At 42.9% G+C, this 27,123-nt stretch overlaps 2 protein-coding genes across 4 annotated transcripts in view; one reads left to right on the top strand and one right to left on the bottom strand.

Annotated features, from left to right (window-relative positions):
• The window catches only part of glra1 (glycine receptor, alpha 1), a gene marked incomplete at its 5' end in the record, with an annotated part of 116,859 nt that overhangs the window by 33,147 nt on the left and 56,589 nt on the right, over positions 1 to 27,123 (top strand). For all 3 annotated transcript variants that reach the window (XM_079505541.1, XM_079505540.1, XM_079505539.1), the window contains 2 exons: positions 8,756 to 8,823; positions 22,540 to 22,763. In XM_079505541.1, coding sequence (XP_079361667.1) covers positions 8,756 to 8,823; positions 22,540 to 22,763 — 292 coding nt within the window. The remainder of the gene's footprint in view (positions 1 to 8,755; positions 8,824 to 22,539; positions 22,764 to 27,123) is intronic.
• The window catches only part of LOC306926235 (uncharacterized protein), a 154,108-nt gene that overhangs the window by 77,497 nt on the left and 49,488 nt on the right, over positions 1 to 27,123 (bottom strand). The gene's annotated exons all lie outside the window — the stretch shown is intronic.

Below are 27,123 nucleotides of genomic sequence, written 5' to 3'. Positions count from 1 at the left end.
ATGTTGCTGTAAATGATGCCCAAACACAGCATCATAGCTGTCTCAAGTTTTAAAGAAAACTCTTGCATTCCATTTACCTGTGAGAAGAAGAAGGTAGAAGTTATGTCAATCGAGGACAGTGACATCATCATGCCCTTGGCAGTGTTTCATTCATGCCTGCCAGGACTTTAATAAGACACGATGCTCTCAGAAATGTAATAAAATAATGTTGCTCTACCCCTAATCCTAAGTAAGTACAGTAGCCTAAGTCTACCCCACCTTCCCAAAACGAAGTCAGACATAGTTTAGTCAGGGACATTGAAATGTATGACGAGGACATGGATTACAATATTGCTAAACTAATTATCTTTAACTGGATTAATTCATTGTTGATCTTTTACTGGCTTCACCAGTTTCACATTTTGAAGTTGTACCATTTGGGTAAATTGCCTCTGTCCTTTTAGGGACGATAATAATTTTACTTCAAGTTCAGGTCCAAATGCGTTGATCCAGATCTTCACAATAGATAACACACATTCCATCTGTTAACTGCGGCAGGAAGATATAGATTTTTTTTAAAGGTAGAGTCTGCACAGTGCACACTGTTAAATTATACAGTCTAATATTTGTGTTTAAATTTCATACTGTTTTATATAGCGTGAAGAATTCTAGTTGTAATAGCTGTGAATATCCACCACATTTAGGTGTCTATTACCCACAGAATTAGCTGTAAATAAAAGTCGTATGCCTAAATAAAAGGTGCTAGCCTGGATCCAGCCCATAGACCCCGGCCACTCTCTGAGTGGACTGCTCTTCTTGCAGCTTGCAGCTTCAGTCTGATAATCAGGCTAAAAAGCTGCATTTATATAGCACCTTTCTCCAATGCACTTCCATTACATTCAGCCACTCACGCATACATTCAGACGCCGATGGCAGAGGACATTTTTTAAAGCACCACCCTGCTCATCAGGAGCAGTTAAGTGTCTTGCTCAAGGACCCTTTAACATATAGCAACTTCAACAGCAATGTCCGATACACTTCAACGACAACGCATTTCTCAGTTAACTGGTCAACTGCGCCAGAAACGTTTATCTGCACACCCAAAACCATCATCACCACGCCAGCACCTCCCCACTGCGGCACACCTGGAAGGCCAACTGGAACTAATGAAGTAGGATAAATCAGGCATGCCACAACACTTTTTAGAGGGGGAAAGGCATTGCATGTGTATCGGTGGTTACAGTATTACGCTCCATTATTAGGCCATAGGAGGGTACAACACAGGTACCTGGGGGAATGTCTTGGCCCTGTATCCCCCACTTTACCTAACACTCTCCTCTAACTCTGGGCCCAATTTGTGCTGATGGTCCACCACTAAGTGACACCTCAGTTCCATGGCGCAAGAGCCCAAATTGATTCATGGCTGCAAAAAAATAAATGGTAAGAATCTGTCAAACAGGCGAAAGGGGGGGGGGGGGGGTAGGAGAGACCTGACTCCTGAGTGTGAGTGTAAGAGAGAGACAGAGAGAGAGAGAGAGAGAGAGGAGGGGGTATAGTCTACAAATTATGATATGAATAATATTCTTGAATTATGTTGGATCGCCTTCTGCAATTGAGCTGCCTTCAGCAAAAATGAAAGGAAAAAAACCAACAATGGCTGCTGGGAGGCATTAAATATTTATAGTCTGTCGTCTGTAGGCTATACGGCGTGGGCCAAGCGCTTTTGCTTTTTATTGAACTAATATATATTCTCCGCACATGCTCTAGGAAGTTGAACAGCACAGCTCGTTTTACACCTACAAGGAGAGAGAGAGAGAGAGAGAGAGAGAGAGAGAGATAGTGTCATGGAGAGGTGAGACAGGAGTGAAAGAGAAATGGAAAGTTTCTTTTATAGCTGACCAATAAATGTGTCGTTGGAAGCGCTGTAAAAAGAAGAGCGAGAAAGACAGGTGCTGGAAAGGAGAAGGAGAGAGACTGGTTTTGGAGACAGAGAGAGGAAGACAGAAAGGAGAAGGAGAGAGACTGGTTTTGGAGACAGAGAGAGGAAGACAGAAAGGAGAAGGAGAGAGACTGGTTTTAGAGACAGAGAGAGGAAGACAGAAAGGAGAAGGAGAGAGACTGGTTTTAGAGACGGAGAGAGGAAGACAGAAAGGAGAAGGAGAGAGACTGGTTTTGGAGACAGAGAGAGGAAGACAGAAAGGAGAAGCAGAGAGACTGGTTTTGGAGACAGAGAGAGGAAGACAGAAAGGAGAAGCAGAGAGACTGGTTTTGGAGACAGAGAGAGGAAGACAGAAAGGAGAAGGAGAGAGACTGGTTTTAGAGACGGAGAGAGGAAGACAGAAATAGTAAACTAGAGTTACCTTTCCTTTCACTTCACTTTTTTATCATTATAGACATGACAGCTGATGTTGACATTCTATTATTCCACTCTGCGCATAAACATCTACTCGATTCTGTGTGAACTGGTGTCTTTTGTCTGAATGAATCAGGGATTACTTGTAGAAACAGCAGATGTTGCAACCAGGAAGCTGACTTTGAGAATGCCCTGTTCTTCCTTCTTTCTTTCTCTCTTTCTTTCTTTCTTTCTTTCTTTCTTTCTTTTTTCATTCTTTCTTTCTTTTCCAACACTATATCAATCTGATTATTTATTTACTTATCTTGTAGACTTGAATGAAATGGTGTAAAAAGAACCATTAATCAATTGCAGCTTATATATTAAACTGATTGGACACCTTACCTAACACAGAAAATGTATCATAACACAATGTCTAGTCTAATAATGAACACTTTTAAAGTTGGAGTTGAGATGTTTTACATTGACACAATTTGATTCAACAAAGACATATGTCACATATTCGCATGTTAATTGTGCTTTATATTCTGTTGATTTTATTTCATGTCTTTTGTTTTATGTAAAACATTTTGTAATCCTTTTCCGAAATGTGCCTTATGAATAGTTTGTATTAGTTATCATTATTATTTTTATAAAAAATAATATTATTATTTTATTACCAATTGAAAACAAAACATTTATATTTAGAATCATTGCGGAGACGTTCTGTTGTCTTTAATGTCTTCTGAATGTATTCTGAATCTTTATAGTTAAATATTCGTTTTGTGTATCACCAACCAGTTTATCGTGACAACGGGATTGCATTACATTCATAGTATTGAAGTAGAATAGTAGATTGAATAGCCAAGAAAAAAGCATTGCTTTTACTTACAGTTGGAGGCCATCGATATTGTCCTTTTCTTTTTGCTGAGGTTTGCGTGATCTGCGCAAAACCCCTTTGTGTTTTAAACATTATGTTATAATTTAGCTATTGAAAAATAGCAGACCTACAAGCTCATAGCGCGCCACCGAGTGGCGCGCTACGAGCTTGTAGGTCTGCTATTTTTTTTAAATCGTGAAAATATTTATTTCAGGAAACTGGAGGATTTAGAAGGATTTTTTAAAATTTTGAGGTCAGGCCTAAATGGGTCAAATGATAAGGGACAATATCGGTGGCACCCAACTGTAGGCCTACAGTATATCTGAAACATTCTAATATAATTACGATATTACATTTTTTATATTGGGCATTATACCTTATAATAATTATACTTTACTGTATATTACCTTTTGATACATAAATCATACAGGATACTGGCAACTAAAGTGAAGATAATAAACATTGTTGCTATATTGTATAGTTGGGCATAGTTGCGTGCATGGCATAGATAAATAGTACACATTGCTGTAGCCTATATATACTGTAGCGATCATGTCAATTTAGGCCATTGCTATACATTACAATTACAGTACACAATTACAGTACACAGTTACAGTACACAGTACAATCCTCAGTGTTAATTTGTGCGTAAACATATTTTCACTCTCAGGGTTAAATTGAAACTGATGTCAGTAGCAGCACTGCTGTGGGCCATAGCCAATCATTTTGCTTCATTCTGCTTTGCTGCTGTTGTCACCTACTTTATATGGAGAGTGATAATTCCAGACACTCACCTCTATAGGATGGAAGACTTGTTTTGCTCAACCTCTGCGTGCATGCGTGCGTGCGTGCGTGCGTGCGTACGTGCGTGCGTACGTGCGTGCGTGCGTGCGTGCGTGCGTACGTGCGTGCGTACGTGTGTGTGCGTGCGGGAGAGAGAGAGGAGAGAGAGAGAGAATATATGGTTTATATATGAGTTTGAGGGGTGACCTGCATGCAAAATGGATCTATTTGTTCAACGTGTTCTGTGTTTGTGTCCTTGCGACTAAATGTGCATACAATTCATATCTTTATTTAGATTGTAGCATATCTGTGCAAAGTATGCATTATTATCTGTGTGTGTGCGTGCGTGTGTCCCATGCAGTGACTACTCTGTTATTCAAACTCATAGTAAGGCAAATCATTCCAGGGCTACAGTATGGTGTGACTCATACTGCTGGCCTTACTTTCCCTGACAGTTAATGAGCTGTCCCTCTTTCTGACTCTAATTCTCTCTCTCTCTCTCTCTCTCTCTCTCTCTCTCTCTCTCTCTCTCTCTCTCTCTCTCTCTCTCTCTCTCTCTCTCTCTCTCTCTCTCTCTCTCTCTCTCTCTCTCTCTCTCTCTCTCTTCTGCTGCATCTCCATTTTCTGGCTTTATTGAAAAGCTATAAAGCGAACATTCTCATTCCCTCTCTCTCTCTCTCTCTCTCTCTCCCCCCTTCATTGGATGGCTATAAAGTGAACTGCCGTGAAGAAAGAAGGGCCGGGGAAGGGGGGCGACATTAGCCTTCTCCCCAGCCTTGCATCACACACCGCAAGGGACGTCAAGAAAAGACAAATTATTATATCCCCCTGCTTGCCTCCCACCTATTGTGCAGCTACAGAGAGAGAGAGAGAGAGAGAGAGAGAGAGAGAGAGAGAGAGATGTGGGATCATAGCACAGTAGGGAACTATGTTAGGTCTACACACGGTTACACACTAAATGCTGATCAGGCTTCGGGATGGGTTAGAAGTATCACAGGCACGAGGTCATTTTTCTATAGCAGAGTTAGGCTGGAAATAAATCTAACATCTCAATTAATGCAGACTGACTGTGGTCTGGATTTTGGAAATCCACAGCTGGGCTTGGCAATCTTTTGTTACGTAACTATTATTAATCTACTCTATGACGGCCCTGACGGGGCATTCTTTCTCAGCCACTTCATTATTGATGATGGGCCGTTCAAACCAGAGCCATGGTTCAAACCTGCACTAATCCATGGCACTTTCCACTAGATTCTTCTCATGCCTTTGAGAATTTGGGAGTCTTTTTCTAGCACAAAACCTCATAAAATCTTCCATTTGTAAAGGGTTTTTGGGGGAATACAGTGTATAAATGAAGCATATCTCTGCCGTCTTTAAGTAGTGACTTTAAGTTCCTATATGCCGAGTTGATGCAAGTGAAAGCGAATTAAGTCATTCAGTCCCTATAGTCCATTGTCTCCACAGCAGTGGTTATTGCAGCTCCATTTGATGAGACAGAGAATGTCACAGCCTGTAATAATATTGATTGTTTGAAAATGTCACGCACACACCCTCTCATGTCTATATGCAGTATGCGTAGGTGGGAGTATCTCATTGAAATAAACACCAGGCCACAATGTGGGATGTGTGCAATGCCTGCTGGTGACGAGCTACACTGTATTCAGCGTAGCTAGTCATTCACTGTATTCAGAGTCCAGCCACACAGTTATAATACATTGTTTATTATTATAGCATTGGATAGTGTTATAGTGTCACATATCACATGATTTATATGTGTCATTTTCTTCAATATCAAATAAATCTAAACCCTGGGTATGACATTTAAAACTTACTATGGATTACATAGGAAGTGTTGTGTAATGTAGAAATGTAGGATGATTGTGACATTTTCACTACCAATCAGTTATTAAATTGGAACTTGGTTCAATTTATTTATTTATTTATTTATTTATTTATTTATTTATTTATTTATTTATTTATTTATTTATTTATTTATTTATTTATTTATTTATTTATTTATTTATTTATTTATTTATTTATTTATTCATTCATTCACTCACTATTTCTGTTTTTGAACACACTGCTTCCATCAGAGTTAGTTGATTTTATTTTGCACTTACAACTTTTGCACCCTACAACTTTGAGATTACTGCTCTCCAGAAGTCTGCAAACGTTTTTGAAAAGGATACTAATCATGTTTTTGAAGGCATAAACAATAGCTTTATCATCAGCGTGGTAAATGTCTTTATTAAATACTAAAGATTTGTGCTACGCACGTACTGTATATTAATGATGATAATCAACATTTTAATTCAAAAATCAGTTATTTTCAATAGACAGTGGAGAACTTGTGATAATTTATTTTGTTTTTCTCTGTTGATTGATAGATTTGTTTATTATGTGTTGAGTTCTAGTTTTTATTTCCTGTGTTTGCATGATGGTTTTTATTTGTGATTGCTTTTTATGTGGACCTCAGGATGACCACGGACCCCATATGAAAATATTTTGTGCTAGAGACCCCCATACAAGATGTGTTTTAAAAAATATATATATAATATATTTTTAAAAGCACATATGTTCAAGATTTTTCCAAATAGCCGAGCAAGTGGTTAAACAGATCTGTGACAGACTCAGTTCATGTAACTCTAAAACTATAGATGATTGAGTTCCATCATTCAAACACACTACTTAGAATGACAGCTAAGCCTTATTTCATTATAAGAATCCATCTTTTGATTACTCTGGCCTCCTCTCCTCGTGCCATCCTGTGAGTAATCTATGGTCGACTTTAATTAGATGATGTATATGTAAGTCACGTATGGGCAGAGTGGCCCTGGGCTAGTTTTAATGATTTCTTCGTCTTAACAGTACATCTTTGTCCCTGTTATTTCTTTTTTAAGTTTGTGGGTCAACTGTGTGTGTGTGTGTGTGTGTGTGTGTGTGTGTGTGTGTGTGTGTGTGTGTGTGTGTGTGTGTGTGTGTGTGTGTGTGTGTGTGTGTGCGTGCGTTAGAGAGAGGAGGGGGCACTCAGAGGGGATATGTCTCTTCAGTGGCCTCCAGCAGTTCAGAGTGTACGACAGGAAGAGTAATTGGCCATCAAAATAATCCATAGCCCTTCCTTCATCCACAGCTCGCCGCTGGCTATATGAGAATTAGAGGCATTAAAACAACGCTGTTTGTCTTTTCGTATACAGTATGTTTGTGTGTATTGTATTGTTTTGCATTCGCAAATGTGTGTGTAATTACGTAAATCTGACTGTATGCATCATGTGCGTGTTTGTGTGCGTGGCAGAACTTTGACCATAATAGGTGACACTACTTTTTATGAAGCCATGACTGTCGCTTGAGTATCATCATTATGAGCAAGGCTCATGACAAACTTTGTCATGAACATCAGCCTTTGTTGCCATTTAGATACAGCGAGTAGATGTATGTTATTTGCTTGTTCACAGATTCTAAGTATACTATTCAGTATACATTGTTTGCTTTTTTTGTTTTGTTTTTCTTTCTTTTTTTTACCAATACTACTGTAGGTATGCTAGTTAGATGCCTGATGTCTACCATTAATCTATTTGACAATGTATTTACTCAACGACTTGCCCTGCTTCCATTTTGTAAGTCAATCTTGTAAAAAAGTGTCTGCTATTAGTAAAAGCCAATTGTAACTATGTATTGTCTTCCAGACTCCCGATTTACCTCAAACTGTTTTTATATGTAGGCCTAATGCCCTCACACAGAAAATCACTTAGGATCCTCACTTATATCCTTGGGGCAGTGTTCAATGTTTCATGTGTCATGTGACTTTTTTCCAATGCACTTGTTTTTTTGTTCAGTTTTTTACTCTCTGCTTTTGTTTAGGTATTGTTTGTAATCTCAGCACCATTTAAAAGATGGCTTACCCCTCAAAGTATCCTCTGAGAATTAAATAATACTTGTTTTAATAGCAATAATAATGATTGCCTTGCCCACATGTTGGTGAGCTCTTGTTGTCCAGTGGCAGAAATGAAACGCCACCCCAATGAAAAGTTGATATCTTCTCCATACGCTCCGCTTTCTAAAATAGAGAACTTTACATCTCTGTGGTCTGACAACGCACAAGGCAGGCCTTGCCTGGCATCAAACCAACGTACTGACCGACCTACAAGCCATGTACCCCCCCCCCCCCCCCCCCCCCATCACCATCACTACCCTCACCCTGGACGGAGGAGAGGGATGTTACTCAATATGATTTAGCCTTTCAGAGCTCAATATCAGTCTGTCTACTCCTGAAGGAGATGGGAGTTGGACCTGTTCTCTGGATGTCCTCTACACACTTTTTCCTCATTGGAAGTCAACTCCAGTTGCAGGGTAATCACATTTGTGTTTGTACAAGCAGGTAATACAGAGAAGGTTTTCTGTGGACCTCGACAAACCTCCAGCGCCATCTATTAGCTGTGACCGTGGCAACCTTGAGTGCACATTTTCATTTCTTTGGGTCTCGGTGAAGGGGGTGGGGGGGGGTGGGGGGGGGGGGGGGGGGGTTATACTTTTGAGGGTCTCCTTTTACTTGTTCTGTTCTGAACAAGGTGACATTTTGTTTATTGATATGGCGGTGGGGAGGGGTGTTACCAACACGGTTTTTATTAAGACTTTGGGGAGATGGAAATTGATTTTCTTAGTTCTTTTGTTGTTGTAATAAGATGTTTATGATCTCTTCCCCTCTTTCTTTCTTTCTCTCTCTCTCTATCTCGCTCTCTCTTTCTCTCTCTCTTTCTATACCTCCCTCCTCTTTCCTCCTGCAGGTCCACCTGTAAACGTAACCTGCAACATTTTTATCAACAGTTTTGGGTCTATTGCTGAAACAACAATGGTAAGTTAATCAATACCTACAGCTTCATGATACAGGTTTTGGTCTGAACGTGTGTGCGACTTAAATTATTCATATTACTACATTTTAGCACCCAAATAAGACACCGGAGCACTACTGATGTCTGCACATTTATTGTAGGGGTGATATAGCTTTTTAATATTGTCTCTTAGATGTAAGCTCTTAGAGTATTTGTGAGTATGTGCGTACGTGCACACATGCATGCATGCATGCATGCAAGAACAAATGTAAATTCCTTTCCCCAACCCAATTTGGGCTCTCATAATTACGTCTCCAAAAGACGTGATCAATTCAAACCATGATGACTTTAATATTCAGTGCATGCATACATTTTTTTCTTTCTTTCCTTTTTTTGGAAAATTACAAGCCTCACCATTTATTGAAGTATTTTGAAATGTATGCGGCTCATTGATTCTCCCATTTAAAAGACATCATTTCGAAGAAGCTCCATTTGCATAACAACATTACGGGAGGGCTGCCATGCTTCTCAAAGGCAATGGGGAAATTGTGTGCATAAATGTGTGCGTGCGTGCATACGCATTATGATGGTTTCAATTTAACATCCGTGACTGTTGTAGACCCTAAGAGAACCGGCTCATCTTTGCCTCTAATAGTTAAAATCATGGCATCCATCGATGGCCTGGAGATTAGAACTCTTACTGTTAGACTACAATTGTGTCCCGACTTGATTTGATCAAATCCTACTGTATGCTTTCCACCTATACTTCCAGTGTCACTGCCTGCCCCTCAGACTATTGCCCATATTCACACGGCAGCCATTTGCTAAGAGTCAAGCAATAATGCAAAAGACAAGAAATTCAAAGATTTAAGATTCAAAGTGGGGTTTTTGTCAGTCACTCATATAAGTAGGCTACAATCAATGAAATGTTGGTGTAACATGCTCCGCAGACAATTTAAGCCTGTTTTATACTATACCTGTACTGTGTATCGCTCCAAAAACAGAAGATGTACAGTACAGGACTACAGGATCCCATGCATGTGCGTGTTGTGAGCTTGTAGATCTGCTATTTTCATGTGAGACATGGTGCACAACTAGCAATAAATCATTAAGAGGCATTAGAGGTGACCTCCTAATCGTATGATCCAGCGTACGTGAGCAACACATCACAGCAGGCATTTCATCAATGTCCGTTCACCAAGACACTCTCCTCCAAGTCCAAATAGCTGGAGCCGGAGTCGCCTCAGTTCAAGGTGCATTGTTCCTCTCATTTGAAATTCCAAAAGCGGCGCCGCTGCCGTGCAACAACTTGTCATGACAGCCTCCTCTGTCTCGGTGTTGCAACTTTCCGTTCAGAAGACATATGGGTTGGGGCGAAGCTCTTAAATTGCTTTCAACATGTCAACACGTATACTGTACAAACTACAAAACAAATACGCTTTAGCTCCAAGATCAAGCAACATTATACAGCACTGGTAAGGACTGAGTGTCGGACAGAAGGATAGTGTCGAGACAATGTTCCTGTGATCCAAGAAAGATGAAAAGTCAGCACAAGAGGGAAGCAGGGGAGAATGTCACCACTTTGGGGAAATGTGCTTTTATACTGCTTCACCCAGCCAGCTGTTAGGGGGGTAAGGGGTCTTGGCTCAGCGACGCACTTTGACACGGAAACTCATTTGACTGACTTAAATACCCAAAACAAAAAGGAAAGGAAGCATGGATCACAGAACTGAGAAAGTACAGAAGGAAGGAAGCAGCTGCAGGAAGCAACGAGGGAAGGGCAGTGGTTAGGAAGGGATCAAAGGAAGCAATCGAGTAAGGGGAGGAAATGAGAAGGACGTATACACTACAGTATACAGCAGGGTTCCCCAATAGGCGGCCCGCGGGCCATTTGCGGCCCGCGGAGCGCCCCCTTGCGGCCCGCGGAAGAAGTTTTTTTTGGGGGGGGGGTCCCAGATATAAATGGCATTAAATGGGGGTCAGTAGCCTGTGCATGTCAAACTGGGCATCCTTTTCAAATGGGGTCCTGCCCTGAAAATGAATTTTCAGGGCAAGACCTCGACCTCACGCGTGCGGACTCGGCCCCCAGCCTGGTACCCTAGTCAAAATATGGCCCTCGAGGAAAATTAATTGGGGAACCCTGGTATACAGTATATAGGAAGGAGGGAATTTTACAGGTACAATTTCACTATCTCATATCTCAGAGTTAAATCAACAACAACCCCTATGGGTCCATTTGCTTTCATTTTACTCTCTCAAGAGTTCAATTATTGTTAAAAGTCTGTATTACTTGATTTACAAGAAGTCTACAGAAAGTTAGATTATTATTAATTGTTATTTTGATCAATGTTTGCCTGTTATCTCTCCTATGGTACCAACATCAATAAAGCATGTAATTGTGGACAAAATACAATGACAACAAAATATTATTTTAGTTTTGGGTCTGCGAGGCTAAATCTCATCAAATAGTGGTCCATGACTCAAATGCTGAATAAATAATAGACCTTGATATGAAAAGGGTTGAAAACCACTGAGATAGACCATTATGGTCCATTTGGTTACATTATGTACACTCCCGTAAATGACATTAAACGAACACCCTAGGATTTGAACAGTGCATGTCAGGGTTGCGCCATGAACGCTTGGCTAGCGCTGCTCTGAAACTGCTTGGCCACTGCAGAGGCAGCTCATGCAGAACAAACGCCACATTTTCCACTCCCTTCCCTCCCCGTCGCTAGAGGAATTGATCCGAGTGGCCCTCGCCTCTGCCGCCTCGCCTTTTTACGACAGATGCAAAGCGCAGAGAAATGGAGAGGAAAGGAAACCGGGAGAAGTGCAGGAGGAGGAGAGATGTGAGACGGGGAGCAGAGGAGAGGGGGAAGGGCCAAATGAAAAGGCAAGAGATAGAAAAATAAATTACCTTAGAGGGGGAGAGGGAGAGAGAGAAATTAAATGAGAAAGAAATTGAGAAACAGGTGAAAGGGGAGATTAGAAAAAAGAGCAGAGAGAGAGAGAGAGAGAGGGGGAGGGGGGGAACTACAGTAAGTAAAGAAGAAGGGACATTGAGTCGTGTACATGTGTGCAGTGCCAAGTGCGACCACGGGTTCCGTCGATAAATCTTTAGCGGGTAAAGGACTGCAGTGGTTCATATGTCTACCGGCATAATGATCCACCTACACACCCCACTCCTCACTGCGGGGAAACGCCCCCTCCCCCCCAACACACAAACACCTCTGACTCCCCCCGGAACGCACCATCACTCTCCTAATTGTTTACCCTCCTATGAAGGTATGACCCCCCAGGGAGTTAGTGGGCTAGCTGGCTAATGAGCAGCCCTGTGCTCCGTCATTTGACACGCAGCTACTGTACAGTACAGTGCATAGCTGCATACACTGACACGCACGCACGCGCGCGCACACGCACACACGCACACACGCACACACACCCCTTTACTTTCCAAGTTTCCATTCAAATTCTTTACTTTAAGCAGATTAGTTTTGTGGGTTTTCAAAAAAAGTGAGTGGGTGTTCCAATTCCCCTTGTAATTGCTTCCTTAATTGATATGAACAATACGCTGAGAGTGAGATTGATTGTTTGAGAGGCAAATTACTTATGGCATGCGGTGGGATTTCAACCTATCCCAGCAGAGTTATAACTACTTTGAGTGACGAGGGTCTTTAAAGTCCCCCATTGTGCGATTGCATGGCCTGATAAACAAGAGGAATTATTTGGAATGAGTTGGGTGTCGAAGCATGCCAGCTCTCCCCCTTCACATGCACCCAGTGGTGGAAACGAAGGCCCTCATTTATCGGCATTCATCATTCCAGCATGAACTTGAACTTGAACGTGCGCCCGGCCAAATATCACATCAGGTCGGGAGCTGTCGTAGGCTTTGTCCTAAAAAAATGTTTTTCTGTCGTAGAAAAGCCGAGCATCATTGTCTGACCAGCTGACAGGCTGTCACAGGCATCTAAATACTATTTTTTCACTTCTAAAATGTATATAAAACTAATACATATTATACATGTGAAAAAAATATATTTTGTAAAGGCATGTCATATGAAATTGGTAGGATATTTCCAAGTGTACCAGCAATTAAAATCGCGCAATTAAAAACAATGTTGCAAGTTAGATGCCATTTAAACAGTGTTTTGCATGAGCACATGCATGCGAGGATTTGCGCTGCCTGTGCTGGAATATTTTCATGACTTGGAGGGATGTTGGAGAGTGCAGAGTGTACTGCTGTCTGCTGCAGCTGGAGAGTCAATTATCCCAACGTCGGTAGCCTACTGTAGGCTAATCTACAGCAGGCAGGCCCATGTCTTTCTGGAGTTATGGTATGTGCAATCTCCTCGTCTCGTCCTCGTTTAAGGATAAACCCGATGCGTCGCTCGAATGCCAAATGTGCGCAAGTGGGGACCGCATCGGAGATATAGGTAACGCAGCCAGCCCACCACCACCACCAGTACCACATAGGCTACGTTAAGGTTTAGGCTGTGCATTCATATAATTGACACTTGACAGCCCAGCCACTGGGCTGTCAAGTGTCAATTGCTGGCTGTCTGAAAAAAAATAAGTCATTCAAATTTTAATAAATAGACCTATTATTGCTTATAGCTATAATTATTTTCAATCTGTCCTATTGGAAACGGATATTCTCTCGAGTTTTCCCTGTGACATAGCCTACTGTATCTTAGGGCATATATTAACAATACATATTTACGTACCGTAACATGACATGAATGTGCGGTGCTATATAGTAATAACAGTAATTGAGGCGTGCCGTGGATGAAAAGGTTATTTACAGGGGTGCCCTGGGGCTGGGCCCAAAAGGTTTGAGAACTACTGTTGTAGATTGTCTATTTTTGCCCAAGATACTATCACCGGCATTGTCACGTGCCACAATACTTCCACATGACGGACTATTAATCAGACCGCAGTCTTTGGAGGACTTTTGAGCCATGCCGGCTTTTTACAACGGAGGCGAACAAATCAACATGGCTGGCAGGCACACACGCCACTCGGCCTTCCCAGAAGGCTTCTGACTCAATTAAACTATGTACTGTAACCGTACACATTATGAGTCAATGAACGCATGCTATTTTCAGGCTTTGTGACTATCAAAAACATAATGACTACTGGCAAACCTTGGAGGCGTGGACATGGGATGAAAAGAAGTTGGCACGTTAGATGTGTTTTCCATCAGAGACACGTTTAATTTGTTGAGAGAAGTGAAGAAGGGCTGATCTCAACATAGATGTTTTTCTCCACACCCTCAGTACTGTCTGTCTATCCGTCTGTCTCTCCTTTCTCTCTCTCTCTTGCTCTCTCACGTTTCGGCCTTCTCACACCCCTCTTCTTCTTCATCTTGTGTCTTTCTCTCCTCCCTCTCTCTCTGTCCTTCTCTCTCAGTCTCTCTCTCTTTCTGTTCCTCTCTCTCCTTCCTCCCTCTCTCTCTGTCCTTCTCTCTCAGTCTCTCTCTCTCTTTCTGTTCCTCTCTCTCCTTCCTCCCTCTCTCTCTCTGTCCTTCTCTCTCAGTCTCTCTCTCTTTCTGTTCCTCTCTCTCCTTCCTCCCTCTCTTTCTGTTCCTCTCTCTCCTTCCTCCCTCTCTGTCCTTCTCTCTCAGTCTCTCTCTCTCTTTCTGTTCCTCTCTCTCCTTCCTCCCTCTCTGTCCTTCTCTCTCAGTCTCTCTCTCTTTCTGTTCCTCTCTCTCCTTCCTCCCTCTCTGTCCTTCTCTCTCAGTCTCTCTCTCTTTCTGTTCCTCTCTCTCCTTCCTCCCTCTCTGTCCTTCTCTCTCAGTCTCTCTCTCTTTCTGTTCCCCTCTCTCCTTCCTCCCTCTCTGTCCTTCTCTCTCAGTCTCTCTCTCTTTCTGTTCCTCTCTCTCCTTCCTCCCTCTCTGTCCTTCTCTCTCAGTCTCTCTCTCTTTCTGTTCCTCTCTCTCCTTCCTCCCTCTCTGTCCTTCTCTCTCAGTCTCTCTCTCTTTCTGTTCCTCTCTCTCTGTCCTTCTCTCTCAGTCTCTCTCTCTTTCTGTTCCTCTCTCCTTCCTCCCTCTCTGTCCTTCTCTCTCAGTCTCTCTCTGTTCCTCTCTCTCCTTACTCCCTCTCTGTCCTTCTCTCTCTCTCTCTTTCTGTTCCTCTCTCTCCTTACTCCCTCTCTGTCCTTCTCTCTCAGTCTCTCTCTCTCTTTCTGTTCCTCTCTCTCCTTCCTCCCTCTCTGTCCTTCTCTCTCAGTCTCTCTCTCTCTTTCTGTTCCTCTCTCTCCTTCCTCCCTCTCTGTCCTTCTCTCTCAGTCTCTCTCTCTCTTTCTGTTCCTCTCTCTCTCTGCCATGTATCACCTAGCAACAAGCCATATAGTGCACCTAATGGTTTATTTCCCGAAAGAAAAAAAGAATGAAACTTTGTAACTTTCTTTCTTTTCTTTTTCAAATCACTCAATGTCAGAGTTGGCCTTGGGCTTGAATCCATTGTGTGTGTGCGTGTGAGAGTGTATACGTGAGAGTGTGCAATGTGCATGCGTGTGTGTGTGTGTGTGTGTGTGTGTGTGTGTGTGTGTGTGTGTGTGTGTGTGTGTGTGTGTGTGTGTGTGTGTGTGTGTGTGTGTGTGTGTGTGTGTCCATAAATTACAGTAGCGAGTATTCTCAGTATGAGAAATCACTCCATGTTCTGTAAGACAGCAGCCAGCCAGTACTTGATAAATGTCAGGAGAAACACTCGTTGCATGCCTGCGAGCAAAGTCCTGAGTGTTACTTTAACTCTAAAGCACTAGTTCCCAAATGTTTTATCCGCATTGGGAACTTGTAAGATCTGCTATTTTCACCACTACTTCAAATTTATTTTCTAATTTATTTAAGATTTTTCTTTTCATTTTTCTATTCAAAAAGTAAGAATAAAAAGAAATGTCATGTGACCCACAAACCAGTGTTTGGGAACACTGCTCTAAAAGACCATCCACACCAAGACAACTATAATGATAACTATAAATGCACCATGATAAGTCAAAAGACTTTGTGTTTATATAGCCTTGATGCTTCCTCGATGAACGAATGAATGATGTCACCTGTTTTTTTCTGCATGACGCCTAATAAAATAAAATAAAATATAACATCATTTAAAAATGGTTGTAACTCAGGTGGATATTGGAGTCCACAGCACAACTTTAACGGCAACGACGGTAAAGTGAACGAGTATTGTTTGGATCGCCTTCAGAGCGACTTGATGAATTATGATGGAAACAGTCAATCCAAATCCATCCGAATGTACACTTGTACAGGGCGTCACATTCAACATATCATCACACACACACACACACACACACACACACACACACACACACACACACACACACACACACACACACACACACACACACACACACACACACACACACACACACACACACACACTAAACAGAGATGTAAAATACAGATTTGTATTCTAGTTATGGACCATCTTTATCCATCTCTCTCTCTATTTCTCTTCTCTCCGTCTCTCAGTTCATCGTTTGTCTTTTGACATCCTTCTATACATAACAAACATGTGATCGGTTCTTGGTAACGTGCGCGTCCGGTACAGCGGCACGGGACGATTACATCACATCCTGTGCGGTGGTGTGCGCGTGTCCACGGGAAAAAAAACGGCGTTCGAAGGAGACCAAAGAAGTACATTTTGTACAGCTGAGCCGAGGCAGCGGAAGCGACGGATCGCGCTGTGCTGCTGCTCCACTGTGATATACAGTGATCCTGCTCATTGCAGTGTGCTGCGCTGTGGTTTCTAAACAGCTCACGGCCTTTCAGACCATCCATGCCCCCCCACCCCCCCTCCTCTCCTCCTCCGAGGTGAAAGAGCAGAGCAGAGTAGAAGCTCAGGCTCATGGAGCACAATGATAGATGGAGACACAGGAGTGGCGCAGTGCTCAACGAAAAATCCCTCGTGGAACGCGGTTTTATTCTCGTTTCAGCCATGCTTCAGCTTCTCTCTTTATCTCTCTCTCTCTCTCATTAAGCATTAAGAGAGTGATTTGTGCACGCTGAGCATGTGTTCCTTTTTTCTCTCATTCGTACCCCTTTTCTCTCTTTCCTTCTCCCTCCATGCTTCCGCTCCGTGTCATGTTAGCGTGGCGGGAGCAGATGTGCGGCCATAATGTGGGAGTTATTACCTATCCACCGTAGCCTCCCACCTCCCCCAGCCAACGTTGCAGACATCTTGCTATGACAGCCCTGGAATTAGAATATGGCTGTTTCTGTTCTCCTTGTTGTTACGAGAAAGAGAGAGTGGAGGGGGGGGGGGGGGGGGTTCATCTGTGCTTTACCGTCTGAGTCTAATGTAATCTGAAATGAGCTGAGGTGCTGTGTAAGTACAGTGGTTTCTTCTGTAATTGCTTTGTAGCAGCAAAAGGTATTGGTGCTGCTGTGTGCTAATTTTCAGGGTAACGATAGCACTTTTATATGGCAAAGGCCTTATTCTAGCATGAACTATAGAAAGCGCACTGAAAGTACACAATCAAAAGTGGTGATGCTTAAACATTATTTTAAACTTTATTTTGCTACAGTACACTAATTTCATTGTATTCCCCAACAAATTATGTTTTAGGGAATTAATGACACAATGGTCAAGTGTTGCAAGGACACATATAATGCCGTGCTGGTGATTAATGATAATATTAAAACACTTTAACTGAAAATGTTAGGGATGTTTTCATTGCATATTTTAGACAACATTAGCCTTGTAAGGGAAGGAGGGAGGCCCGCACACGGCTACTTGCTGGTTCAAGAGCATTTTATATTGATGAAAGATAGCAACGTTTCGGTCTTGCGACCTTCCTCAGACAACATTAGCGTGCAATTACACTTTTCCTCAGGCTCACGTAAACAAACTGATGAGACTATTGTAAAGTGTTTTGAATTGGTTTGGGTTATGCATTTTGTTCCCGTATGGAAGCTTGTGCCGTTGTTAGGGACTAAAACAATTGTGTGCTTCTTGAAGGTGCAAAAATCTGGAAATTTAAAATCTGAGAATGCAAAAAATGGACCCGTATGGCTCCATTACAGTGCAGGGTGCAGTGCATTCTGTAGCTGAGCTAACCGCTAATGTTCTATTAACTTTACCTTTTCTATAGCAGCAGTGGCGGTGCTGCCTGCTGCTGTGGTGGTGGGCCACAATATCCTCCATGTCACTTCAATTAACAGAGTATAAACATTAAGCTATAGAAGCGCTATGCCGCAGTATCCACTCACCCATAACGGCTCATAACTAAGTTAACAAATGGCAGCCATTATTAGCTTGAGGATTGCCTGCCACAGAGAGAGTCCCATCTGGACTACAAATGAACAAACAATGGTCAAATCCACACTGGTCAATGGTCAGCAAAGCATTGCTAAGTCAATACTTTGTTCGGCAGAGTCCTGGGAATCCTGCAGTAATCTTGCCTTTCATATTGACACTGGCGGGCAGAAACCTTGTATCTCCATCATTTATGTTTGTTATAATTGAACGTTCAATTGTATACGTCATCATATGAAGTATACATATACAATTGCCAAAGTCACCTATCTACAAGCTCACAATGCATTGCATTTCAGCTATTTTTGCTATTTTTATAATGAGATGAAAAAAAATAAGAAAAAAAAATAGAGACACAAGTTTGAAAGTGTTCAAGTCTGTCCTGGCGTTATATATATATTTTACAAATGACCAATTAGTAATACCATAGTATTTACAAGAGCTTGTGACTGTAATCATCCATTGGAATACAGGTGCCTTTTCCCATTTTTGGACATACAAGGTTTCTGCCCGACAGTGAGCATATATTCATAATAGTAAATAAAGTGTTCCGTTATACTTCACATCTACTGTACAAGAATCAGTGTTACATTAACACCAAGTGTAAAAACCGACCAATTTCTGTGTCAACATTTTAGGGTAACCTCATGGAAAGAAGTTGCTCAGTAGCCAGTATGTTGTCATAGTAGATAAACCAAGAAATAAGGCTCAAGGAGAATAAGTGACAAATACTCACGAGATTGCGTGTCCTCAATATGCCTCATACTGTACATGATCACCGCCTGACCCCGCTGGGATGTTCCTGTATACTGTATGAAGTCGCGTGTGCAGCGAGTACAGCAGGAGCCTAACAGTAGAACTGCATGCAACAACGTTGCAGGAACGTTCAGTTGTGGAACTCCCACGTGTTGGCAGTCATACCTTTCCATTTTCCTTTCTTTTTCACTGTCTCAGGGTCACAACAGTATGGCGAAAAATAGCCCATGCTTTCTGACCTTTCCAATTTGGTATCACGGCGTCAGCTGGTACAGGCTGATTATCCTTGAGGTGGGCCGGTCGTTTTTTAATATCCCTCCCTCGTCCCCTCCTTCCTGTCAACAGATAGCTCTCATTTAAGTGCCATTTCAAAGTTATCAAACTGCCAGGGCAGAGCGGAGTCATTATATGACTGCACTCTGCTCTGGCAGTTTGATTATTTATTAAGACACAACGGCCGCGTAAAGGTCAAGCTCATTTGTTTGGCGTGAGATATGCCCTCCACTAACGACACCTCACCTGATACCCTATCTCTCTCTCTCTCTCTCTCTCTCTCTCTCTCTCACTCTATCTCCCTCCTTCCCACTATTGTGTCTTACATTAGTCTTACTATACTTCCATCTTCTCTCTTTCCCTCCACCTGTCTCTCTCTTTCCCTCCACCTGTCTCTCGCTACTTCCGTCTCTCGTTTCTCTCCCTCCATCTTTGCCGCTGATTGCTGGTTTAAATGCCACACGCTGGGGTCTTGGCACTGTACGTACCTTTTAATCTCCCATGATGCATTTCTGCCGCCACAGCCCTAATTAGGTTCCGGAAGGGCAGAGGCAATGAACCCCCCCCCCCCCCCCCCCCCTTCTCCCTACATATTCTCAGAATAATTGACAATTGGGGAGTGAAAAAATTAGTGGATAGCAGCAGAATGTGATTGTACTAAATGACAGCCTGGGAAGGAAGGAAGGAAGGAAGGAAGGAAGGAAGGAAGGAAGAAAGAATGAATTAAAGAAAGAAGACGTGACAGAGACAATATATAACAACATTTTATATGCGCATTGATTGTTTTCGAGAGTAAATACATGAATACATGATACAGACACACCACCCACTCACAGCTATGCACAGTCAGTCAACATATCGATTTTCATTTTTCAGCTAAACAATCTAAGCTCAGCGGATCAAATGTGCCTGGTGTAAGTTCATCTGTACAACAAATGCAGATTTAACCTCCGACAGGCTCTGGCTGAGCTATTACTGTCAACCTACTAGTTGAAATTGGAGCAAATGTCATTTTCTTTACCTTTATTTAACCAGTAAAAATGCATTGAGACAAATCTCTTTTTAAATTGGGAACTGGCCAAGAGGCAGAAATAAAATGACACATCAATCGTACATGACATTACAACAGACACTAGTACATCCATCATACACCTCAAAGTACCTAAGAAATACAATACAAGAATCTCACTGTCACACACTTTTAAGTGACAGAAGCAAAGTTCTACAATGTAGAATCTACATAAGAGTAGATACAAAATGTACTATATGTACAGAAATAAATAAATATGTAGGCCTACACAGAGGCTAGTGCACATGTCTGAACACGTGCAAATAAGTGTACATCTGAGGTGATCCTTTTGATGATCGTCATTGAAACAACAGAGACTCGGACCAAGAAACTCTTTCATTGATGTATTCTTTCATCATGTCATGCAATTCAAACGTAAAAGCACGTGCGTTGTCTACCTGGTGGGTGGGCGGGTGGCGGTGTCTACCTGGTGGGTGGGGCGGGTGGCGGTGGCTGTCTACCTGGTGGGTGGGCGGGTGGCGTTGTCTACCTGGTGGGTGGGCGGGTGGCGTTGTCTACCTGGTGGGTGGGCGGGTGGCGTTGTCTACCTGGTGGGTGGGCGGGTGGCGGTGGTGGTGGTGGTGTCTACCTGGTGGGTGGGCGGGTGGTGGTGTCTACCTGGTGGGTGGGCGGGTGGCGTTGTCTACCGGTGGGTGGGCGGGTGGCGTTGTCTACCTGGTGGGTGGGCGGGTGGCGGTGTCTACCTGGTGGGTGGGCGGGTGGCGGGTGGGCGGGTGGCGGTGGGTGGGTGGCGGGTGGGTGGGTGGGCGGGTGGGTGGGCGGTTGGGTGGGCGGGTGGCGGTGGCTTCACAGAGTACGTTGTCTACCTGGTGGGTGGGCGGGTGGGTGGGCGGTTGGGTGGGCGGGTGGCGGTGGCTTCACAGAGTACGTTGTCTACCTGGTGGGTGGGTGGGCGGGTGGCGGTGGGTGGGCGGGTGGCGGTGGCTTCACAGAGTACGTGAACATTGCCTTGTTTTCATGCCCACAGAGTGAGCACGAGAAATGAAATCCACCTCTAAGGAAGTGGCAGGTGTTTGATTAGCACTGCACATCAGTGGCACATCGGGTATAAATATATGGATCCGGGCCAGCAGGCCTCGTCTTTGACACACGCTGCCTGCAACCCTCTATCTTCCATCCATCTATCTGTCCATCTCTCCGTCCTTTGTATCGTTCCATCTTCCAGTCGGTGTTGGACTAATGAGAGAACATCGCGTCTCTGACAGCAGTCGGGTGACCTTCAGCTGCCTTCCTCTAATGTCCCTCTTCATCTTCATAATGTGTTTGATTTGTGTACTGAATTCCTTTATACTAGAATGGATCTGGTGTATTTGTATCTTCTGTTCTATCCCTTGTATATCCAAGCAGCAAAACAGCGTTTGATGAATCTCAGTCAGTCAGTCAGTCAGTCAGTCAGTCAGTCAGTCAGTCAGTCAGACAGACAGACAGACAGACAGACAGACAGACAGACAGACAGACAGACAGACAGTACATCAGTCCGTTTACAGTATGTAGCTATCAATCAATGAAGCTATATATTTCTCTGCATGTGTTTGGCTGTCTATCTACTACACTGCAAAATCCATTTTCACAATCTCAGAGTTAAAGCCGCAATTCTTAATATCCTCCCTACCCAAACAGGCTCTCTTTCTTAGCTCTGCAGTAGACATTAAGCACTCACACGGGAGACGGTACGATTTGCAGCTTCAAATGAACACTCAGGATGTTGCCGTGGGAGTGGGGGATTATACGTCCTCTTGAGATTATAAATACAGACCCTCGACAAGACTTCCATCTCTGACTCACTCCTTTGCCTCTTCCCCATCTAATCTCATCTCATCTACCTACTTCACGGAAGTAGGGATCACAGAACAAACAACGGTAGAATAAATGGATTCTTGACTACACTTCTCCTCTCTTTGTCAATCTTCCTTTTTTCTGATTTCATCTGTCTATCTTTTGAGCATACGGCACTTCAGTTGGTGTTAAATCTTGTTGGTGAAAAGGACTCGCTAAGCGGCTAAACCTTTTCAATTTTTTTGCCCTGTCTCTCTCCTTCTAACCTAATCTCATCTGTCAATCTTAGACTTGTACCTAATCTGATCTATTCATTACGACAGGTTGAATAGTTTCTCCAGATAGCGATGGGGTGAACTGTCTCAGCTACTAAACCTTTTCTGCTTATTCACTTTTTGTTTTACTGCTCTTCCTTCCTCCTGACATTGTGTCTTTGTCTACACAGTAAAATTGTGTGGTGTCATGTGTATTAGTAACAAGTAGAAAAATGCTCTCTCGACTACTAAACTTCATTCTTCCTGATTCCTTAGTCTAACCTAGTCTCCTCCAACCTCTTACTACAACAGGACTACAGGGTGAACATCTTCCTGAGACAGCAGTGGAATGACCCTCGGTTGGCCTACAGCGAGTACCCCGACGACTCGCTGGACCTGGACCCCTCCATGTTGGACTCCATCTGGAAACCCGACTTGTTCTTCGCCAACGAGAAGGGCGCCAACTTCCACGAGGTCACCACCGACAACAAGCTACTGCGCATCTCCAAAAACGGCAACGTGCTCTACAGCATACGGTGAGGCCATTTCTCTTTCATGGAAGCTCTGGGGATGCAATGTTGGTGGTATAATGTCCAACAGGGACATCTTTTCAGCTGTTCTCACTATACTGTTCAGTTGGTGTCTTTCATCTGCTAAACCAGGGAGTGATGCATGTAATATAATAACGTTTCGATGGTGCCACGATAAAATATGGTTACAGCTGGAGTGGGGAGGTCCGATCGCTTCAATAATTTCATCCTGTGCTGTAGCTTGTGTTTCTCAGAGTTGGAGGCTTTCTATCCATTATAAGGGCCATACTTTTCCCCCTTCTCCAAGACATCCCATCCCAGGCTCTCAGAGTTATAGCCGCCCACAGCAGACAAACGTTTTAGCCCCCCCTCCCCCACCCCCTCCCCTCCTGCTTGCTTTATTGCCTCTGCTCAAGGGCGAATGAGAAAACGCTGGCGCATTCCCACAACGGCCATAGTAATCTAGTTGGAACGGCGTTAGTATTCCAGCAGTGCATTTGATCCGTTATCAACCTCGCCGGAACGAGCAGGATTGTGTTCTCCTTTATGAATTGTGGTGGAAAAAAGGCATAGAGAAAGTAGAGAAGGGTCCAGACGCATTTATGATTTGTTTGTTTTTAAATTGACACCATCAAAAAAAGAGAACAGCCTCTCAAATCAGTTTGATCTGTAAGAGAGCAGGAAGCGAGCGGTGACTCGGGATATTAAACTACCCATGTCGTATGTCAAGATTCTGATTGGGAAGAAATGAAATCTGGGCGTTGTAAATGTTGTCTGCTCTGCAATCGATGCTCATCACACCGCAGGAGCAGTGGGGACTTGTGACTGATGCTCCCGTCACCTATCAGATGAAAGTCAACCAGGACAGTCGCTATTGGACAACAAATGAGCTTGATCTAGCCTCATATACAATATGCAGTTTATGCACTCAATAACCATCAGTTACATCAAAAGAATCAGAACCAGATCAGTGGCCTTGTGTTTGAGTGTCCGCCCTGGGACTGGGAGGCTGGGGTTCAATCCCCAGTCAGGTCATACCAAAGACTCTAAAAAATGGGACCCAGTGCCTCCCAGTGCCTCCCTGCTTGGCACTCAGCATCAAGGGTTGGATTGGGGGTAAGTCCCTGCGACATACTAGCGTCATGTCCAGGGGGTGTACTTGTACATCAAGCTGCCTCACGCTACAGAAACAGGAGATAGGCTCCTGCCCTATGGGCCTCATGGCTCGGCAAGGCTACTTACTTACTTACTACATCAAAAGAAATGGCCTTGTATTCAGTTTGAACTCTCAAATGATAGGTAGTTGAAGATAAAGTTGGCTTCATCAAAGGAATAGAAACAGATCTATTTCCATACAGCATATTAGTATACAGTAAGCTTGCAGAGGTCTTCGAAGACGACTTTGAGGTGCAACAACATTGCAGCAACAGTACTACTATGAGAGAAATGTGTCACGTAAGACAATCTGATTTACTATCCAACACTATCCAAAACACATTTTCCAATACTTTACTGCACAAGTATATAATTAGTTTACCACTTAAATCAGAGCGTCCCTATTCTGGAGATAACTTTCTGTGAAAATAGCTGATCTACAAGCTCACAACACGTTGCAGTGTGACGTATTGTTAAGATTTGTAGCTATTTACAGCAACGATATTTGGTGTACAGGCAGGGTAATACTGGTCAACTACTGTAAGTATACAGCCTTTAAGTGGTTATGGGTCTGATGGTGAAGTTTTAAACGCACGCACGCACGCACGCGCACGCACGCACACGCACACACACACACACACACACACACACACACACACACACACACACACACACACACACACACACACACACACACACACACGTGTTCACCCAGTAGTTAAAAATTTTGTTTTATAACCAAAACAAGCATTCATGTTTTGGTGAAGTTGTAAATATTAGAATTATTTGCATGATGATGCATTATTATTCAACGCATTGTTGATTAATTCATCGATTTTTCAATTAGTGATTTCACCAAAATTACCGACGTAATATGACTCAAGCGAGCCGCTGATACAAGAAATGTACCGTATGTACTCACGGTGCCTTTAGTGTGGGTTTTATTTATTTGTTTTGTTTTTACCAGGTAAGGTAGTACAGATGCACGTTTATGGGTCACTGCACCAGTTACAGGAATTAGATCCTCAGCAACAAAGAAATAGTAGGCCGTCTGTCTGTGAAAGCAGGGCATCTGTGGTTTCTACTGTAGTAGCATTACATATTCAGCAGCCTGTCCGTGGCTGGAACAATGGCCAAGCACAGCAACTTTATTTGGTGCATCCGGCCTACTACAGTGTGCTGCACATGTATGTCTGTTGTAACTATGGGTGTCCCCATTAGTTGGACAGGAAAACACAGAACCTGCATGCCCTGCAGGTTGGCTGTGCGTGCCTGCACATCTATACATCACACAAGACTCAATAGCTGTGAGCTCCACATCCAATACATCACAAGATTCCAGACAGCCAGAACAACAGTAAAAACCAGAGTGGGGAAAGTGGGGAAAATAGCAGAACTGGATATTAAATCATAGGACAGAGTTGGCTCCTACAATTGTAATTAAATCTAAACCTTAGTCACGATCTACTGTTGTGACCTTTGAAAATCCAAAATAGTTATTAATGTTGGGAGGGTGTGTGAGTAGAACTCGTGCATTCAACATTAAAAGGTCACTCACAGTACTGTGTAGGTGGCGACTGGCGAGACTCATTTACCAATAGCCTGGGTTGGTGCCTAGGACACAGAAATGTGATGTGTTAAGCTCCATTTATACTTTTTAGCATAAATTATCCTTTACCAAAACAAAGGTATCACCGTATCATTTAGTGAATGTCAGTTTTCAAATAAACATACATTTCCTTTACACAAGAGTGCAGCGATTACTTTGCACAGAGCAAACATGAAACCAATGCAGACAACACAAACCGGCGTAAAATGATCCCATACATGAATAGCATGGCAACAACACAATGATATTTGTAAGACAGTGTGTATGTGTATACTGTATGCATATTTCCAGTGCCAGTTCTGTGTTAAATTCTCAAACCTCAAAGTCTCACGTACAGGGAAGCTCCATTATGACTACATTATGATTTCACTCTGGCCCACCAAATATTAACCAACCTAAATAAACACATCTTGGGGGGGACACCCGGCTAAACGATTGATAGTTAGGCTTAGAAGCCAGATGGATCTGTATTTGTACAGAGTGCCCGTGGAACAATTGATATGTACTTGCTGCCCGGCCCTGCTCATGCATTAAGTAAGTACCCATGAGGCCATGCCTATTTGCAATGTTAACTCGATAAAAAGATTCGCCATGCGTGTTTTTGCTCTGGGTGTGAGCCTTGTTGGTCATGCATTATCCAAGAGGAAACCCTGAGGTCTGCAACGAGCCTATCAAACATCCACTTCACACCCACCTCTGACAGCACTGCTAGTCTAGTTTTACTGCAGTGTTGCCATGCATTGTGTGAGTGCAGAATCTACTATGTGCTTAATGCTGATGTGCTGGTGGTATTAAATATAGATTTCACATTTCTTTAGGCTCCGAATGAGTCCTAGAGATGAAATGTTATAGTTGTAAACACTTGCCATGTCTGATGTCCTTCAATTCAACTTCTGCGGTCTAGCACAGCATTCATTCATTTCTCAACTTTTTGTATGAACGCTTACCAGAGAGTAGATTAATACAGCATACTGTGAGGGTTATAGTAACCCCAGTGACATTTCTACTTTCTACTCTAACCATCCACACTTTAAGTTTCAGCAGAAGTCCATAGAGGCACAAGACCAGGTTACATCACACCTGGCACATTGGCAAATAGATAACAGACAGAGCAGCTGAACAAGAAAAGCGCACAACTTCATCAGCGTTACAAATAAGGAGATTGTGAAATCCATTTTAACTAGCAAGCTACCTTCAATTAGCTACATCACATGCTGCCACAAATCAACACAAATTACTTTATGGTGTCAGTGTCCCACGAGGCTGGCAAATTATCTGACTTTGAATAAGAACAGACCAGGACTGACAAAGATTACAGCAACTTAGTTATCCTCAGTCTAAATAGAAGATTTCAGTGACTCTATAGGATTTACAGTACGTTAGTTGAAATAAGGTGGACTAATCATGATATGACTTGATCTGGCCCCATTTGGGCTCTCACTGATACAAGGAGTTTGTCCGTGTTTGCTGGGTTGAGTGAAATATATTTCAGATTATTCCCATTGTATCACTGTCTCCTTGATCTCTCTCTGTGTCCCCATATAAGGAAACCTAGATTTTGCTGCACAGCAATTATTTCCATTAAAGGGTCACATCTGCTAA

Source organism: Electrona antarctica, assembly GCF_951216825.1.
Source record: "Electrona antarctica genome assembly, chromosome: 1".
Lineage (NCBI taxonomy): Eukaryota > Metazoa > Chordata > Actinopteri > Myctophiformes > Myctophidae > Electrona > Electrona antarctica.
This window is presented reverse-complemented; position numbering and strand designations above follow the sequence as displayed.